Source organism: Planococcus citri, chromosome 5 (assembly GCF_950023065.1).
Source record: "Planococcus citri chromosome 5, ihPlaCitr1.1, whole genome shotgun sequence".
In the NCBI taxonomy this organism is placed as follows: Eukaryota; Metazoa; Arthropoda; class Insecta; order Hemiptera; family Pseudococcidae; genus Planococcus; species Planococcus citri.
In genome coordinates, this window is record NC_088681.1 from 40,487,504 (window position 1) to 40,506,861 (window position 19,358).

A 19,358-nucleotide genomic window follows, 5' to 3' on the forward strand; every position below is an offset into this window, starting at 1 on the left:
TTTTTAAATTATCAATCAATCATTCACCCTATCGATCCAAAAGTAGACGAAATCTACATTCTGTTCAGAAAATGACTCCCAAAATTTATGACTGAAGCTCATCAACATTCACTCTGAACATATTTTTACGATTTGAGCCTCATACATCTAAAATTTTGACATTTTTTCAAAATACCACTAATCATATTATTATTTCTTGTTTGTTTTACAGGTGTTATTTGGCCTGTCGAAGGTATGCCACAATTGCTACAATACATAAGTAGCATTTTACCTTTGACCATGGCTACGACATCGTTACGTAGTATACTAACCAGAGGGTGGAATTTAGGCGAAACGGACGTGTATTTAGGATTCATATCGTCGGCCACGTGGATAATCATATTCTTAACCATAAGTATGTTAGTCTTAAAATTCAAAAAAGGTTAAACGAATGATCGCCGTCTTCGTGAAAATCAAAACAAAAAACGAATTATTATTACCGTTTTGCCCTCCCAATTATTTTGTTTTTTATTAATGTTTCCAATTATGCGATTGTTACTATGTATTGTTGTATAGAAGGATACGAGCGCGGGTAAAAAATTAAATCGCGAAAAATTGCCACAAATAAATTTCGCGTTATTTTTTATTCGTACGCGTTCGCGAGTGTGTTTATTTGATTATAATACCGATTACGATATTTGTTCATCTTAAGTAATAGGTATGTGTTGTATAAATGTGTTAGTTTATTATCTACGCGATGGTTAAAAACAAAAACGAAAAAAAAAATGTACGTACTAGCGTAGGCCTCTAGTAAGTTCGCTAGATACTTTTGTCGTAAGTATTCGTGTGTACGTGTATTGGTGATTTTATTTCTTCGCAACGACTTTATAAGGGGGTGTATTGATAATTATGGCCAAGTTTTATTATATTTCTTTTTTCTTTTGTTATTTTTTTTCTTTTTAAATTTTTTTTTCCTAATGCGTATGTGTATCCCAAGTGAAAAACGGCCTTTAGCGATTGCTTTCGCGTGATAGTAAGTTTAGTAATATTGTCGTCGTCGTCGTCGTTCTCGTGTATTTTTTTTTTAAATTTTTCGTTTTCGGACGAATTATTCTCGTGATATGTATTACAGCTCCTTCGCAGAAAATCTTATTTCGTGTGCCATTTACCTATGTAAAAATTCATGTGTAAATCTGACATGACAAAATCGCTCAAGGCCTTTTCACTTAACAGGGAAAAGTATTATTTTATTTATATTTTTACGTTTTATCAAATAGCGAATAATTTTAACGATAATTATTAAATAATAGTAATAATGGTAAAAAAAACAGCAAAAAAAAGAACAATATGTGAAATAAAGAACACAAAATATCTCGATTTCAGTATACATAATATGATGAAAACAAAATATTACCAACACTGAAAAATATATATATCGCCCATTTTTTTTTTTGTTTATTGTTGTTTTTTTTCTTTTGTAAATAATTTTATATATTTAATTGAAAAAAAAGAGGAAGATATATGTACCATATCATTACCATTATCGCTATTAAGTGATAAAAGTATTGACGTAAGTAGATAATTCTCTTTGAAAATTAATTATTATTCGTAATTTTTTTTCTCCTTCTATTTCTTTTATTTCTTTCTTTCTCCTTCTTCTTCTTCTTCTCCTCTTGCTCTTTGTTTTTCGGATTATGTATTTAATTTTAAATAATTTAATAAAAAAATTTTCTAAACTTGGTGTTATTGATATTATTCTCTTTTTTAACGTGTTTCTAAGAAACAATAAGATTTTGGACGAGATTTATTTCCCGAGCCCGAGCAAAGAAAATTAATAAAAATAACTTTTAAGCTTTCAACAAAAAGCTACTATCTATAAAATTTAGAAAAATCGCTGAAAAATTGCTTGAACTTTTGTTAAAATGTCATTTAAAAAGTTGAAGGTAGTCCAAATTTGATGAAACATCATAATATAAGACTTGAGTAAAATGTAGAGAAAAATACCAGCAAGTAAGAATAACACAAAATTTAAAAAAATCATCAAGTACATCGTTGAAGCAAGTTAAAGCATCCAGTCCAGACATTGGAGTAGCCCCCTCTCGTATTTTTTAAAAAATCCTTGAAGGGCTGGCGAAACGATAGCCTACCTATGCAGCCTAAATCAGCAAAAAATATGTTGAAAAGGTAGAGCTTTGAAAGAGCTGTTTAGAGCACTTCCCTTTAATGACTTAAAGGGCCAGAAAAGCAGACAGACGACCTTGGGTCGTCGGACAGAGGGGCTAGGCAGGTAGATTATACGACCATGAGAGGCTGCCCAGGTAGGTCAATGACCTTGAGAAACCGGACAGGGGTCATTCCATGTCAACTCAACCAAAAAAAGGCGATTTTGAAAGTCATGACTTTCGATTTCGCTCAAATTTTTTTTACAATATCTACCCACCCGGTAAGTAAGAAATCCGCAATCAGTTTGGTCCCAGCCCCCTCAGGGGGCGGGTGAGGGGGCTTCCATTATTTTCACATTGTCTTGAGGTACTCAACTTCAGCAGCCCATTCCTCCAAAACTATGATACTTTGATCAAAACTGATTTCACAGTTCGAAAGGGCATTGAATTTTAAACTTTTTAAGTACTTTGAAATTTTCAAAAGTCGAAAGTTGAACTTTCAGTTTGAAAGTTCAAATTTCAAAATGACGCTGTAAGTGGGAGCTACCATTTAAAATTTTGAAAAAATTTCCATAGATGAACATTTTGATACTTTTTCGAAATATTTAGGTTTCGAGATGGAACTCTTGACAAAGGGGGAGCACCCCCACCCCAATTTTGGGTGAAACATTCGAAAGAAAATCTGGGGCATGTGATATATCGAATTGTATGTTTTCGGCGACGCTTAACACGAATATGACGTTAGATTTTTGATAGGACCCCATCCACGGCCCCCAGCACCTCCCCAAAGGGGGTAAAAGTTCAAAAAAGTGTTTTGTTCGTGCGACACATGGAATAATATGTTTTTGATGACGCTGAACTCGAATATGACGTCAGATTTTCGATTTGACTCGTCCACGGCCCCCTGCACCTCCCCAAAGGGGGTAACCCCCCCAAAATATGGTAACATTCGTGTGACACATGAAATAGTATGTTTTCGATATCGCTGAACACGAATATAGCCATAGTTTTTTAAATCGACCTCACCCATGGCCCCCAGAACCTCTCTCAATAGGTAAAAGTCCGAAAAAATTGTTGGGGGCCGTGGATGAGGTCCAATCAAAAATCTGACGTCATATTCGTGTTCAGCGTCACCAAAAACATATTATTCCATGTGTCGCACGAACAAAACACTTTTTTGAACTTTTACCCCCTTTGGGGAGGTGCTGGGGGCCGTGGATGGGGTCCTATCAAAAATCTAACGTCATATTCGTGTTTAGCGTCGCCGAAAACATACAATTCGATATATCACATGCCCCAGATTTTCTTTTGAAAGTTTCACCCAAAATTGGGGGTGGGGGTGCTCCCCCTCCGTCAAGAGTTCCATCTCGAAACCTAAATATTTCAAAAAAATATCAAAATGTACATCTATGGAAATTTTTTCAAAATTTTAAATTGTAGCTCCCACTTACAGCGCCATTTTGAAATTTGAACTTTCAATTTTCAACTTTTGAAAATTTCAAAGTATTTAAAAAGTTTAAAATTCAATGCCCTTTCGAACTGTGAAATCAGTTTTGATCAAAGTATCATAGTTTTGGAGGAATGGGCTGCTGAAGTTGAGTACCTCAAGACAATGTGAAAATGATGGAAGCCCTCTCACCCCGCCCCCTGAGGGGGCTGGGACCAAACTGATTGCGGATTTCTTACTTACTGGGTGGGTAGATATTGTAAAAAAAATTTGAGCGAAATCGAAGGACATGACCCAAAAACATTGGTTGAGTTGACATGGAATGACCCACAGACGAAACTTAATCTTCAAAAACATTGAAATTGACAAACAATTTGCTGAAAATTGCCAAAAATTTGTGAAATTTCATGTAAAAAACGAGCAAAATTTAGCAAAAGTTGCTTAAAAAATCATTTAATAATTAGGATGAAAAGTTAATACAATAATTGTGATATCTTAGATTCAGAGCAAAAAATAGAGAAACCATAGCCTACCAACGTAAGTCAAGGTGATGATTCCTCGAACGAACGACGTACGTCTAATGTGATTTTCAAAAACTACATGCTTCAAATATCTTGATTTATAAAACTATTTCAAGGGTTGCAACGTTTTATCCAGCCAATGGATAGAACAACCTACTCATGGGGGAGGGAGGGAGAGGTCAACAATGGAAATATTTCATGGAGTGTTATTTGCTTTTGGGAGAATTTTTTTGAAAAATGTTAACTTTAACATCGCTTCAACAATAATCGATTTTGGCACAAATTTTCAAAATCTTTTTGCTCCACAAAGTTTTCTCCAGCGATCAGTTTTGAAAAAAATGAAAATTCATGCAAAGGAGGTGTTGCGATAAGACCATTTTTTAGCACCAGCTAGTTAATCGACTCAACCACTCTTAAAATGTTGTAATAAATGTCCCAAATACGAATCCGTGGTTGGTTAACCCAAAATGACAATTTTTGGACACCAGGGGTTCCCAAAGTTGTGAATGAAAAAATAATTTTAGGAACCACTGAGAATTATTTTCAAAAACTTTTTTAGCGTAAAATATCTGTTTGAACCCGATAAACGTTATGGGAAGAGATTTTTCTATTTTCGACCCCTGGGAGCAGAAATGGGGGGTTTCAATTTTTTGAAAATTTTGGAAACACCATTTTGGACCTACCCCTTCGAACCCCGCTAATAAGCGTTTTACAGTTTATTAGTATCTGAAAGACCTCCATCCTACAAAATTTTGAGCTCAATAACAATTTTCATTGGTACTCAAAAATCCAATTTTCCAATTTTTCGTAATTTCGATATTTTGGAAACCCCTGGAAAACTAGAAACCTGCGATTTGCGCCAAACGTAACGCTTTGAGGTGCATATTCAATAATCTAGATGAAAACGTTGAATTAAGCTCCCTGTATATTCGTAATTTTGGAACTTTTTTTTAGAGCCCCCCACTTTAGGCACCCCTAAAAAAGGCGTTTACGCATATTTTTTCAAATAAATTGAAGAATTCACGTTTGAAACACACTAGCAAGTTCTCGATAATTTTTCATTTGATTTTTTTCTGTAACTTTCAAAATTGAGCTATTTTAAGTCAAATTCTGGCATTTTTACTTCGTTGAAATTATTCTAAGTTAAATCGCAGAATTTGATCCGAAATTGCTCAATTTTGAAAGTTACAGAAAAAATCAAATGAAAAATTATCGAGAACTTGCTAGTGTGTTTCAAACGTGAATTCTTCAATTTATTCGAAAAAATACGCAAAAACGCCATTTTTAGGGGTGCCCAAAATGGGGGGCTCTGAAAAAAGGGTTCAAAATTACGAATATACGGGGAGTTTAATTCAACTTTTTCATCTAAATAATCGAATACACACCTCAATACGTTACATACGTTACGTTTGGCCTCAAATCGCAGGTTTATAGTTTTTCAGGGGTCCCCAAAGTATCGAAATTACGAAAAATTGGAAAATTGGATTTTTGAGTACCAGCGAAAATTTTTATTAAGCTCAAAATTTGGTAGGATGGAGGCCTTTCAAATACTAATAAACTGTAAAACGTTTTTCAGCAGGGTTCGAAGGGGTATGTCCAAAATGGTAGTTCCAAAATTTTCAAAAAATTGAAATCCCCAAATTTTTGCCCCCGAGGGTTGAAAGTAAGAAAATCACCTCGCATAACGTTTATCGGGTTCAAACAGATGTTTTATGCTAAAAAAGTTTTTGAAAATAATACTCAATGGTTCCTAAAATTATTTTTTTATTCGCAACTTTGGGAACCCCTGGAGCCCAAAAAATGGTCATTTTGGGTTGACTCACCACGGATTTGTATTTCGTACATTTATTATAACATGTTGAGAGTGGTTGAGTCTATAACTAGCTGGTGCCAAAAAATGGCCATATATCGCAACTCCTCCCTCATTTTTAGATTCTCCAGTTTCCCAAATAAACCTTTAATTTTCAAAAATTCGCCAAAAATTGAAAAATAAATCTCAGCACCTGAAATGTTTGCTTAAGGTGTATTATAAGGCTTCCTTTCGATTTCCCTTTACCTAATCTGAAAATCGAAACACCTATCCAATAAAAATCACACAATAAAACAACTCCTAATTATTAAATTTTAGGCAACTATTCTAACAACTGGTAAATTTTATGGTCAATGACCGTCAAAGTAAAAACACGAATTCCCCTTCTAATTTACAGGCAGGCTAAACTTCCAACCAACACGTTAAAAAACTCACTCGTCAGCTAATGAAAACAAATTTAAAGTTGGAATTCCCCGTTTTCATTTTCAATTTGAATATTGCATCAACACGCTCGTTTAAGAGGGGATTTTTTTTCTAATCGACAGTGAATTTTGAAAACATTAACAATTTACTTACGCGTTTTCAAGAGTTTTCGAATCAAACAAAAGAATAAAATTAAGTAAAGTATCAAAATAGAAAACCAACAATCAGTAAGCAATAAAAAACTCGTAAATTTTAATATTTCGTGTATGGCACCTAGTACACAACCAAGTTTAAGTACATCCACTAATTACAATGCAAATCCACTCGACCTTGTTCCCGCGTCAAAATTTTCCATCAACACCGACGTATTAGCTGAAAATATTTTCATTAACTTTTCAAAATCTTTATTATAAAATTAACCTCAAACAATCGTAATTTTTTTTTTCATTTTTCCATTGACTTATCGCGTTAAACGTAGCAAAAATACGTTTATTTTCCGCAACCATCTATCGTAACGCCGAGACACATATAGCCCTACTATAGCGGTACCATCATTAAAACCGGAAGCTCTCGAACGCACAAAGTAGGTAAATAGATAAAATGTCTATACATAGAGCGATGATAACAGCGTGAAACTTTTAATAACCATACACGAGATAGAATTCCTGGAGTCGTTGAGTTACTTCAAGCCTATATGTAAGTTACACATAGGTCTATAGGTACGTATAATTTTTACCGCGTAAAGGTTTACAAATAATGCTCATTGATCGGGCAACCAATTCTTACGTGTAGGGAAAAAAATGATCGCGAAAAAATCACCCGCCAATGATAACGTAATACAACCTTCATCTGTCAAGTTGCAAAAAAAAGAAACAATCCGGTGGCAAATTTCTATTCATCTTCATCGTATTATTCGAAGCTGATCGAATATTTCACAATATCACCGTACGCGATATGTCGTCAAGTAATCGATTAATTTTCTCGAAGTCCACGTTGCGTAATACAAAAGGTTTCTTCGTCGCTGTTGGAGGAAATGGCGAGAATAAAGAGAAGAAAAATGACACTGAGTTTGCAGCGCTGACGAGACCCTATTAAGCAGCGGTGGCGATGGTGTTTACAAACACATGAGCCAATTATTGAACATTAACACTCAGGTACCTACTTGAGAGTTTGGTAATCGTTCTCGAGGCCTTATTATTAGAAATCTATGTACCATCGGAACAGCATGACGTAGGTAGGTAATCGTATCGCCAAAAATCATCCTTATACCCTTTCTGCCACTGCCTTCGGCAAAGAATCCGGATATTATCATTCCTCTCATTAGGATTACGAAATGAGGTACGAAGAAGAATTTTTCTCGATACAACCCTTTAAAATGATATGGAAATGGTGATATAGGTATTACTCCGCGGATTCTATTCTGCATAATTATGACTTGTTGTAGGTACAATGATGGTATTGGAATACCAGACCAATGAAAACTCGATGGCCTACATGACCATTGTGCCTATAAGCCATTATACTCGTTTATCTTTTCAACTGGCACTTATGATCGTGAATAATTCTTCTGTATACCTTGGTTTTCGTGTCGTATTTTCCGCCAGCGCCATCAATTTTGATTACACCAACTGGTATTTTGATGCTAAGGCATCGGACCGAAATATTGAAAATTTACAGTCGGTTTAATTCAACAATCACCTATTTCAACACGAAAATTGATATTTTTTCTTTCAAAAAATGGAAACGAATGTGTTCGAAAAAGTAACTGGGTTGTTTTACCTCAATTTCAAAAAAAAAAGATATTGAAAACGAATTCAGCAATAATAAGAACCCCAAGAAACTAAGATCACATACTTAATTTCTCCAGCAATTTTGAATCACTATATAGCAAGGTGTCTGCCGGAATTTTTTGGCCGAAAATTACTACCTTTTCACTACCTTTTTCACTACCTTTCAAAAAAAAATCATTGCCTTTCAAAATATCCCCCCCCCCCCCCAACAAGACCGATTTTTCATTTTTTTTTTTTTTTGGTTTGAACTTTGTAATTTTTCAACACTTGGGATTTTTCAAAAGGGGGAGGAGGTGGACGAGGCAACATTTTACATTAAAATTGTTCGCTTTTCCAATGTCTTCAAACATCCCAAGATTTTTTTCAAGCAAGCGGATGTCGAGAATTAAAATTGGGCGAATAAAAAACTTTTTTCAAAATAAAAAATAAAAAAAAAATAATGGAAAGTTTGAACAACATCTGGAAGAAATATACTTATCAATTTTTCGAAAAAGCTATCGAAAATTAGTATTTTGAGGGGTATAAAAACGTTGTTTTCTTGGGTAATGAATGAAGAAGTTTATTATTTTTGCTTCAAAATTTAAAAACTTGAATGATTATTTTTAAAAAAAAATCAAACTTGAAAAAAAAGCAAAAGAGCCCAAGTGAAGCGAGGCCAAAAAAGCTTTCAAAAAATCCATGTTTCGAGAAGTGAAAAAAGGGCTTTTTTTGGAGGTAAGAGAGTATTTTTTTGATTGAAACTTCGAACATTTCTTGAATTTGAACAACAAGTTTTTATTTCGCTCGGGCAAAAGTTTTCAAAAATATGTAATTCAAGTTATAAAAAAGTCAACAAATACGCCATTTTCTACAAAATGTTGCTTATGTGAAAAATCGGATTTTCCATTCTTCATCTTTTTTCACTACCTTTGAAGCAAAATTGCTGAAAATCACTACTTTTTCACTACTTTCACTACCATAGAAAGGTCAAAAATGGGCTCGAATCGGCTGCACATTACTTTAAACATTGCGCAGGACTCCTACTAAATTAAAAAAAAAAAAAAATTTAGTAGGTAACCAAAAAAAAAAAAACAAAGATTTTTTATTAGCGAAAAATTGATACATTTTTACAATTTTTGACAAAAAAAGTGAAACTAGGTAGCAACTTTTTGGGAAAAAAGCGAAAATTTTTCGCATAAAACTAAAAATTTGTAGAAAATTAGCAAAAAAGTGAGACATTGGAAATTTATGAAAGAAAATGAAAATTTTTCGCGATTTCAAGTAAAATAGTGAGATTTTTTTAGCAATTCTGGTAAAAAAAAAATTTTAATTTCTTACAAAAATCAGAACTTTTTGGCAATTTTGATGAAAAAAGTAGGTAAGACTTTTTCCATACCCTTTTGACACCCTTTTGTTAAACAAACGAGATTTTTAGACAGTTTTTGCCAAAAGTGTGAATTTTTTTGGGTGATAATTTTGAGCAATTTTTAGCGAAAAACAAGACTTTTCAACAGAAGGCGAGACTTGAGCAATTTCAATTTTTTATTTTTTTCCCTGATGAGGGATGTAAGTATCCCCTCCCCCTCCCCAAACAGCACAACAATTTTCGAACTAAAACAAAGAGAAATCAAAAAACCACCAGCTAAATTTTCAGGGATAAAAATTTATTTTTCGATTTTTAACACATTTTGGAAAATTTAAAGGTCTTTTTCTTGAAAAAAAAATCAAAGATTAAATTCACTTGAATGGATGAAATTTCGTTTGCACCCTTTTTTTGACCTACTGAATCGACTTGTGACGGTTTTGAACTATTCTGGAGCCTCCAACGGATTTTCGGATTCTCTAATTTTCGAAAAAATGCATTGAATGATGTGAAAATGAAATTCAGCGTCTATAAACTTGGATTTATCATCTGTGTGTTCCATTAAATCGATTCAAACACATATTTTCCAAAATCTTTTCATATTTATGCTGGTTCAAATTCAAAATTATACCCAGTGATACATTTTTTTTTAATGAAAAGAGGCTTCAGAACAGATCGAAAATCATCAGCAATCGACTCGAGAGGTCAAAAATATGACACATAACAAATTTCAGCTTTTTGCATCAATTAAACCACATTAAAATTTTTTCGCGGGAAATGAGCAATTTGATTTGTCAAAAATCGACCCTTTCTGTTCGGATAAAAATTTATTGTGACGATTTGGATACTTCCATTATGAGGAATTTCAATTTAATCTCTTCAGTATAATCTAAAATTCCTAAAAAAAAAAAACATTTTTAAAAAAATGCTAGAGACTCCAAAATGCCTTAAAATTTAAAATTGCTCAAGTATTATTGAGTCTGTAAGGCTTATTAGTTAAATCACTGATTAGTTTAGTTTGGAAAACGTAATCAAATTTCATGAATTTTCGAAAATTCTTCAAAAATCCAAAAATAAATTTCATTATTTAGAATTTTTATTGAGTGGTATCAGATACCTAGACCTACCTTGTTAGTTTCCATGATTTTGGTGTACTTATGTCAGCTCCAGTAATTCCCTTGTAAAAGATGCATGCGCAAGTGAAATTTGAGATTATGCGTAGGCTCTAGGAGGCAGAGGTTTACTGTAGGATGGGTGTTCTGGTAGGTAAAGTACGAGTACAAATAAGCAATTTAGCATACCTAGATAATATGACATCAGAACTTTTCAAAATGGTGTGTGAAATTGAAATACGTGTTAAATCGAAGATACAATATATTCCTATTTTAGGAAAGACTCCTTTGATGGAAGTGGTTCCACAAGATGTTAAGATTATAGGATTAAATTTCTTGCGCTCGTGTGTGTTTTTTCTTTTTCAAACGATGCGATGGTCAAAACTCCGTATACGTAGGTACGTATAGGTAATATGTATGTTTCTGGTTTGCCCAGAAATTTATTACTTATTTTTCGAGTAAAAAGCAACGTGGATTATTACTACATGTGAATAAAATGACATTTACAAAGTGATCTCTCGAAATCTCGCCAGTACCTATACTCGGTATAAATAAAATGATAAATTGCTCGTTTTCATTTGTCGAGAATTTTTCCAACTCCAAGAATTTAACGCAATTATATTTTTATTGCTAGATGTAAGTACGTACGTAAACTTACACAATAAAAAGTTACGATTCAATTTTATAAGTACTTCTGGGTTACCCATCTGATTTATTGGAATTGAAAGGGCAAAATAACAACATTGAATTATTTACGGAAATACGTGCATATCGAATAAAATAATATCTATTTGTTTTCTTTGATATTAAAGTTATTTAAATAACTCAGTCATTATATCCAGGTGTAGATATTTTTTTGGAACGAGTTTTTTTTTCAAGGCGAAATAAACATGGTTTTAATTTTTGACTAATTTTATACCATATCACATAGAGAGATGGGTTAATCTATGATTATGTCCAGTTCCTTATACCTAATTTATCTATGATTTGTACGTAGGTATACACATGTTCTTCTACGATAAATTATTATTTAATAATTTGAATTAGCCTTAAATACCTCTGACCTCCGTGATTTATGGAAAAAAATATTTTATTGATTTAAAAGTAACGTTTTGATGCTTTAATCGCAAAATAATGGAAATATCTTGTTTTTCTAGGTAAAACATATTAGTAAGTAACTTGCATTCGGTTCATAGAAAACACGAAAAAAAAAATGAAAAAAACCGTTGACGTATTTTCAACTCCAAGTCGGTTTCATAGAGTCATTCTCATTCTAAAGAATCCTCCACCTTTCGCACAAAAGTGACCATTTGGAATTTGCTGATTTCAAATTGATTTGTCATTGTAGGTTAAAATGGGTATCACTGTGAAGAAAACTGAATTGTTAATGAATTCGGTTTTGAAGAAAATCGTCATTCGTTGGATCAGAATTCAGAAAAAAAAAACAGTCCACAACAGTCCAAGAATTATTCAAGACTCACGCTTTATAGCACAATCAATTTGAAATTATGCATGATTGACGATTGTGAAAAAATTCAAAGAAGGACGATAGGAAAGAAATATTGATAGTGAATTGAAGAAGTTGCAAATATTTCAAATTTTGATGAAAAAACCCAGCGGATGGTTTTTATGGATATGTACTATTGAAGCAGAGATCTAGGAAAGGGAGGGGGAGGGACTCTTACTTTGAAAATTCGAATGTTATCGTTCCCAATAGGTATTTAAATCGTTATATTTCAAGAATTTTTTTGCTATAAAAAACTGATATGAATACCTAAATTATAGGTATTTATTTAGGGTTATCAGAATCTCAAGATATGGTGGGAGGAGGAGGAGTTTAAACGTGCTGAAAATTTTGAAAGTAAGCGCTTGTGAATAGCAAAAAGCCTCATTCTACAATTCTTTTGATCAAATAATTGAAGCTGCGACATTTGGCACCCATGATGAGTTGTGAGGCAGAGGGGCGAGAAAATCAGTACCTCATTTTCAAATATTTTGTTGCAGTCTTGACTTTTTTTAGCACTACATACAAGTATTCTACGGTGTTTCGAAAATGATTTTAAAAAACTGGGAACACTCGCCCCCCACCCCAACCCCAGCCCATTTCAGGTCTCTTATGCTCAAAATCAGAGTATGATCTTAAAGGATGACGTTTTCCAATTTCCACTTTTGGATGACGTTTTTTCAAAATCACATAAACCTGAAATTCAACTATGATAGGTACTTTGATTGGTGATTTTTATAACATTTTTTCGCACTGATCATCGGAAAAGTACTTAGTGAAAAAATGTCACTAGATTAGGATATTTCATTATTTCAGAGCTAATGACGCTATTATCACTAAAATTCTATGAATTTTTAGTAACTTTAAGCTACCACAAGACCTAATGTAAAAGTAGGTACCTATATGTATTTTGTGTGTAGTCTAAAAGAACTGATCCAAATAATAATAAAAATCACCATCAAATGTAAAATTTCTACCTATGATAATTTTATAGTTTTTATAATACTTAAGGCAATTTTTCAACAATTTTATTTTTTCATTTCGATAATATTTGACGAATTTTTTGAAATTTTACATGAGCTTTAATTATTAAACATTTTTGCTCAATTTTTACAACGTTTCATCAATTTAGCCAATTTAAGCTATTTTTATGACATTTCAAAAAAATGTTTAAGCGATTTTCGCAAAATTTTACCGAGTTATGTTCATTTTTTTTTATCCATTTATGGCAACTTTCAGTGCCTAGGAGATCAATTTTGCAATTTTTCTTTAAAAAATTACCCAACGTTCAATTTTGAGGATATTTTATCACTATTTTTCGAAATTCTAATAATTTAAGCGATTCGTGCAAAATCTCACCCTTTTTCTCAGATATTTGGACGTTTTCTAACCACTTCTTCTATACGAATTTTCGGAGTGATTTTTATACCAATTGCACAATTTTTATGATATGAACTTAATTTTCTACCTTTTTATTTTTTTTTATTTTTTTCAACTGTGGATAACGCAATTGGCCGAAAATTTAAAAAAAAAAATGAAGAAATGGGTACACATTACAAACACTGTTCAAAATTTTCAGTTTTTTTTTCAGTTTGATTTCTGGAAAAAAAGGATATGATTTTTTGATGACTTTGATGACTTGGTAAATACGTTTGCATTCAACATCTTTCCTCCTCCTAGCTCGTTCCAAGACCCAAATGTATCCCAAACATGATTGAAGTATTCGCTTCAATATAAATATTCAAGTCTCAGAGTCAAAAATTAAATTTCTCAGGTGTTCCAGATACTTACTGGATATTAGGGTGGATCACGAAAAAAAAAAAAACAAAAACATATTGAAGAATTTCCATTTTTGATAAAAAGTCACTTAGAATTTTTTTTTCTCTGAAGCCGAAGGTGCTCGTGAAGAGAACTCAAGAAGACATGGATCCTCAATAAATGGGGATTCAACTCAAAATTTAGATCTACACTGAATTTGGTCAAAATTTCGACTCTTTTTCGCGATCCATCTGATTGGAAAATTCATCACTCGAGAAAATAATTTAAATAATTTTTTTGCCAGACGTTAGGAAAAAATTGCATTCGAATTGGAAAAAAAAACTGAAAAAATTTCACTACAGATCAGCAAAATTGAATTTCCAGCAGAAAAATGGAAACCTACATTCGAAAATTTTTAGTTAATAAGTTTCTCTGGTAATTTCCCCTTCAACTCGTCCTCTTTCCTTAATGCAGACTTCATTACCATACTCGATGCATGTCTCAAACGAGCCCATTCACCGCAATTTCATCTGTGACGCATCTCTCGCAAATTTATCACTCTCTCGTAACGCAATCCCCGGTATTGATTTAATTAACTCGAATCGTTATCACTTACACGCGATTAACACATTGATCGACTTTAATTAATCGTCCGAGTTCGGGCGCCGCCACCGAATACAGCACTTTGAAAAACGAAATTTCCAAACATTCGCCTCGCGCCATCGTCAGCATCATCATCATCTGAGCCGAGGTACCTGTACACCAGGTAATTAAAGCCAGCTCGCCGCCGCCGGTACCAACATGTTGAAATCATGTGGAAAGGGGGTTTTCGGGTGAAAAAGAACTCAGGTGAGAGAGATAGGAAGAAGAAAAAGGTACACCGGCCATTTCTCCGGCGTGGTGTTAAAACCGGTCCAGGGGTATGGCGGCGGCGCGAGAGTATCCCGCAGAAGAAAGGAAACACGAACGCTGAACAGGTTCGTCTCCACTTCCACACAGGTCAGAAGAGAGAAAAAAAGTAAAAGAAGTAGTGGAGTTATACATTCGTGTAGGCAGCACACCCGTGTACGTCATGGTATAGTATCTTGATTCCAAGAGCTTGCAGGTTTGTGGAATATTAATTCGTCAGAGGTCGAACCAGCAACGCGTCCAACAAACCGTGTATGTGCGTGTTTTTTTTACTCCTCTTTTCTCTCTCGGTCTGTTCGCGGTCAATTCTACATAATTTACCTCGATCGTCGTGATAAATTCGCGTTTTTTCACTATTCTCGGCTCACTTAGTGCGCGACGTTGGTGTGTATTTTCCACCGATGTAAACAAGCCGAAATAGCGGTAAAAATGAGCGTGAAAATTTTCCTCGTCGCAGCCAGAGTCGCGATAAGAAATTCGTCCTAGTGGAGAAAATTTTGGTGCGAGCTTCGCCGTTTTCTATTGGCTGCGTTTTGGCGGCTTTTCGTTGTGATTGTTTTGTCCAGTTTTCGTTATTTTCATTGGTGTTTGTTTCGATAATATACATATAAGTATTTCGCTTCGACGCCCATATATTGAAAATGGGCAAGTTTTTTCACCTTTGCGTGATCGTTTGTTTGTGTTTAACGCGAAGATTTGTGCACGCCGAAGAGACCGGCGCAACGTCCAAGTGCCAGCTCAATGCGAACGGAGTTGTTGGCCCGGATTGCAATCTAAATGGTGAGTTGATCTTTCTATAAGTTATTACCTATAAGTAATAGGTATTTCCACGTATTCCTCACACTATTGATGTACTTGGCACCTACTAGGTACCTACTTACTAATTAGGTACAAGGTGTCAATACATATTCTATTGAATTTCTGCTTACGTAATCATACATTATATTATGCTGATGATGATGATGAGTCGTCGCGAAGAATCCACAAAATCTTGGTAGATTTTCAAAAGAAAGTCCACATATTTTGACTTTCACTGAGTCATCATTATCGTACGTAAGAGCGAGTTAATGTTGTGTGTAGTAAATTACCAAACACGGTCACCATGAACGCAGGTGTGCTCCACTCATCCGTAGCAAACTCCGATATTGTATTTTGTAGGTATTCGTATGTAGATGTACAACCTGTCTGTACCTATAACTCAGCATTTCGTTCAAATCACATCCGTATCTTTCAACATCGTGAACTCGAAACAATAATATTGCTTCACTTTACAATTTTTCGGCACGATTCTTACTCTAGAGTTTGGATAGGTTGGGGGAGAGGAGGTATGGAGTGGATCACCCAACCTGATTTCGGCGATTTTGTTCGTAAATACAAAAAAGGGATTGAGATGGAACTGCAGACTGCAGATATTGAAGAAAAATAAAGAACAAACATCGAATTACTTCTTTGCAGCCTCATATGTATGAAGTTTTGCACGTTTCAAAGCAAAGTAGTCCCCCCTTCCCTGTATAATTCTTTCCACATTGTTATTCAAAATTGATTAAAATAATGAAAACAGTTTTTAATACAAGTATTGGCTATGTACTGCTCGGTTGGAAGTATACCTGTCCTGTCTGGGACTATAGTGAGGGGCTGTCTCAGACCGATATCTCTGGGCAAACTATATGAACCAAGTGGAATTGCTCCCATATCGATTCGACTTGAGGAACGAGGTTGCATCTAAGATAGAAAAAACAAACTCAAAAAACAATCCTCAGCACCCAATGTATGAGTACTGTGAAGTGGCACAACCAAGACTCAAATCCAGGCACAGATTCATGAAAATAGTCCAGGAACTTGAGGAGCCCCTAGAAGTAGAGAAATGCCAGACTTGAAGTTCTACACCTGGTGGAAGAATCAGGCAAGAGCGGTGGCGTAGCTAGGATTTTCTCAAGGAGGGGGCAAAACCAGATTTTTAGGCATAAAAAAAATCGAAATTAGGGGTAATTTTTTGGAAACCACTCGTGAAAATTTGTAGAAAAAATGGGTCCGAACAACAAAAAAACGTCAATTTTTGCATGTTTTATGTCAAATTTTCACTCGCAAAATGGCCTTCTCCCCCCTGGATACGCCACTGAGCAGGAGTCACCCTATCACAACACATATTAGATTAATACCGACTATTTTCCAAGAAAGGCCAAAGCAAGATTTTTAAAGATAAAAAATCTAAATTCAAAGTAATTTTTTGAAAATCCTGTATGATGCAGATATGATTAGTTAACCAAAAAAAAAAAATGAAATTACTGCTCGAGCAAAAAAACTTTTTCAATTTGTATGAAAAACGTAAATACTTTTATTTTTGTACATATTACACCCACATAAGTAAAATATTGGGAAAAATCTTGAAAATCCGTATTTTTTCTATATTTTTGAAAAATCTGCACGAGAATCCATATTACGTACTTACAGGTAATCTATACAAATATGGAGGAAAGGATATTTTCCTTGGTATGAGAAGGGAATACCTACTTGTATAAAGTTTTTGTATGTCAACTGGGTGCACCAAAAAAAATCAACTTGACTTTTTGTTTTTGTCTCTGCATTAAATTCAGATTTGAAAGTCCACGAAATTGTTCTGAAGAAATCCTTACTTTTTAAATTGATTGACTTTTTGTTTTTATGTCTACATTAAATTCAGATTTGAAAGTCCACAAAATTGTTATGAAGAAATCCTCAATTTTTAAATTGAGTGGTGTTTCAATTTATTTTTTTTTTTCAAATATCATATCTATTTTATGATAATAACTTGAAAATACTCTGTGCAATTTTTTTAGATTTTGTGGTTCTTGTTTTCCTTCCTATGTGTACAGCTGTAATTAGCAAAGAAAGTCAATATTGAAGAATAAGTTACACGAAAATGAACTCGTTTGATAAACTTTTATAGACCAGAATGTCTTGCATGAAGCTTTCAAAGTTGGCGAATCATGTTTTTTTTTTGGTATTATCACCCTAAAGCCTTCAAAATGAGAGGAGGCTTGGCTGAAAATTTTTCGAATTTATCAACAGGATGTGATTTTGTCTCGTTGAGTTTTTATCTGAGGTCATCTGTACTCTTGGTCTCCTCCTTTTAGCATAAATGGGTAGTTTTTGGACTTGGATTAAAATTTTTGTGAAATGTGGATTTGACGGGTTCGAGAATTCTCATATTTTATTATTTTGTATTTTTAAATTTTAATTTCACAAGGAAACCTCTCGAGATGTCACACTCCGATTTGAACGGGACCGCGATTTTTGGAAAGAGCATAATCTAAAACCCCCAAAACCACATTTTCAGCTGCCCAAGTTCATTTTTCGATTTTTGGCGAATTTTTGAAAATTCAAAATTAACTGTTTTTGGCGATTTATGTTGTTTTTTTAAAGTACGTACTTGATTAGTAAAAATGGTCATAATAAGTTCCAAAACTAATATTGACTACCCAAATCCAAATTCTACCATTTCCAGCCATTCTGGAACCTCCGGCGCGATTTTCAATTTCTCCAGAATTTTGAATTTGCTCCAGAAGGCGTGAATATGCAGTTGGGCAGCTAAAAATCGAGTTGTGTATTTTATACTCGACATGTTTAACGAGTTTATCTACATTTGTGCCGATTTTGGGAGTGACACCTCAAGAGTGGTTTTTTGACCAGCTTTTTTCAAAATTAAAAAATCAAAAAAATCAAAAGATAACCGTTTGTGAGAAAATTTTTAAAATTTGTGCGAATTGTTGTATTTCCTCAAGAACTAACCCCTGGAGCGCAAATTCTACCATTTCCAGCTGTTTTGGAGCGAGAGTGACACCTCAAAAAACCACTCTTGAGATGTCACTCTCAAAATCGGTTCAAATGTGGATAAACTCGTTAAACAAGTCGAGTGTAATATACAACTCGATTATTAGCTGCCCAACTTCATATTCACGCCTTCTGGAGCAAATTCAAAATTTTGGAGAAATTGAAAATCGCACTGGAGGCTCCAGAATGGCTGGAAATTGTGAAATTTGGATTTGGGGGGTTAGTTTTGGACAAAATACAGCGATTCGCGCGAATTTCAAAAATTTCCACACTAACGGGAAACTTTTGATTTTTTGGATTTTTTATTTTGAAAATACATAGCTGGTCAAAACGCCACATTTGAGGTGTCATTCTCAAAGTCGGCTCAAATGTGGATAAACTCGTGAAACAGGTCGAGTATAATACACAACTCGATTTTTAGCTGCCCAACTGCATATTCACGCCTTCTGGAGCAAATTCAAAATTCTGGAGAAATTGAAAATCGCACTGGAGGCTCCAGAATGGCTGGAAATGGTAAAATTTGGATTTGGGTAATCAATATTAGTTTTGGGACTTATTTTGACCATTTTTACTGATCAAGTACGTACTTCAAAAAAACAACATAGGTAAATTGCCAAAAACAGTTAATTTTGAATTTTCAAAAATTTGCCAAAAATCGAAAAATGAACTTGGGCAGCTGAAAATGTGGTTTTGGGAGTTTTAGATTATGCTCTTTTCAAAAATCGCGGTCCCGTTCAAATCGGAGTGTGACACCTCAAGAGGTTCCCTTGTCAGATAATTTTCTGTTTTTT

General features: G+C 34.1%; 2 protein-coding genes across 10 annotated transcripts in view; both read left to right on the plus strand.

Annotated features, from left to right (window-relative positions):
• The window catches only part of snu (snustorr), a 128,051-nt gene extending 126,622 nt beyond the window's left edge, over positions 1 to 1,429 (plus strand). For all 8 annotated transcript variants that reach the window (XM_065369602.1, XM_065369599.1, XM_065369597.1 and 5 more), the window contains one exon: positions 212 to 1,429. In XM_065369602.1, coding sequence (XP_065225674.1) covers positions 212 to 426 — 215 coding nt within the window. In that variant the 3' untranslated portion in view covers positions 427 to 1,429. The remainder of the gene's footprint in view (positions 1 to 211) is intronic.
• A 13,439-nt stretch (positions 1,430 to 14,868) lies between these two features.
• sas (stranded at second) overlaps positions 14,869 to 19,358 on the plus strand; it is an 81,671-nt gene continuing 77,181 nt past the window's right edge. For both annotated transcript variants that reach the window (XM_065366112.1, XM_065366111.1), the window contains exon 1: positions 14,869 to 15,537. In XM_065366112.1, the coding sequence (XP_065222184.1) occupies positions 15,399 to 15,537 (139 nt within the window). In that variant the 5' untranslated portion in view covers positions 14,869 to 15,398. The remainder of the gene's footprint in view (positions 15,538 to 19,358) is intronic.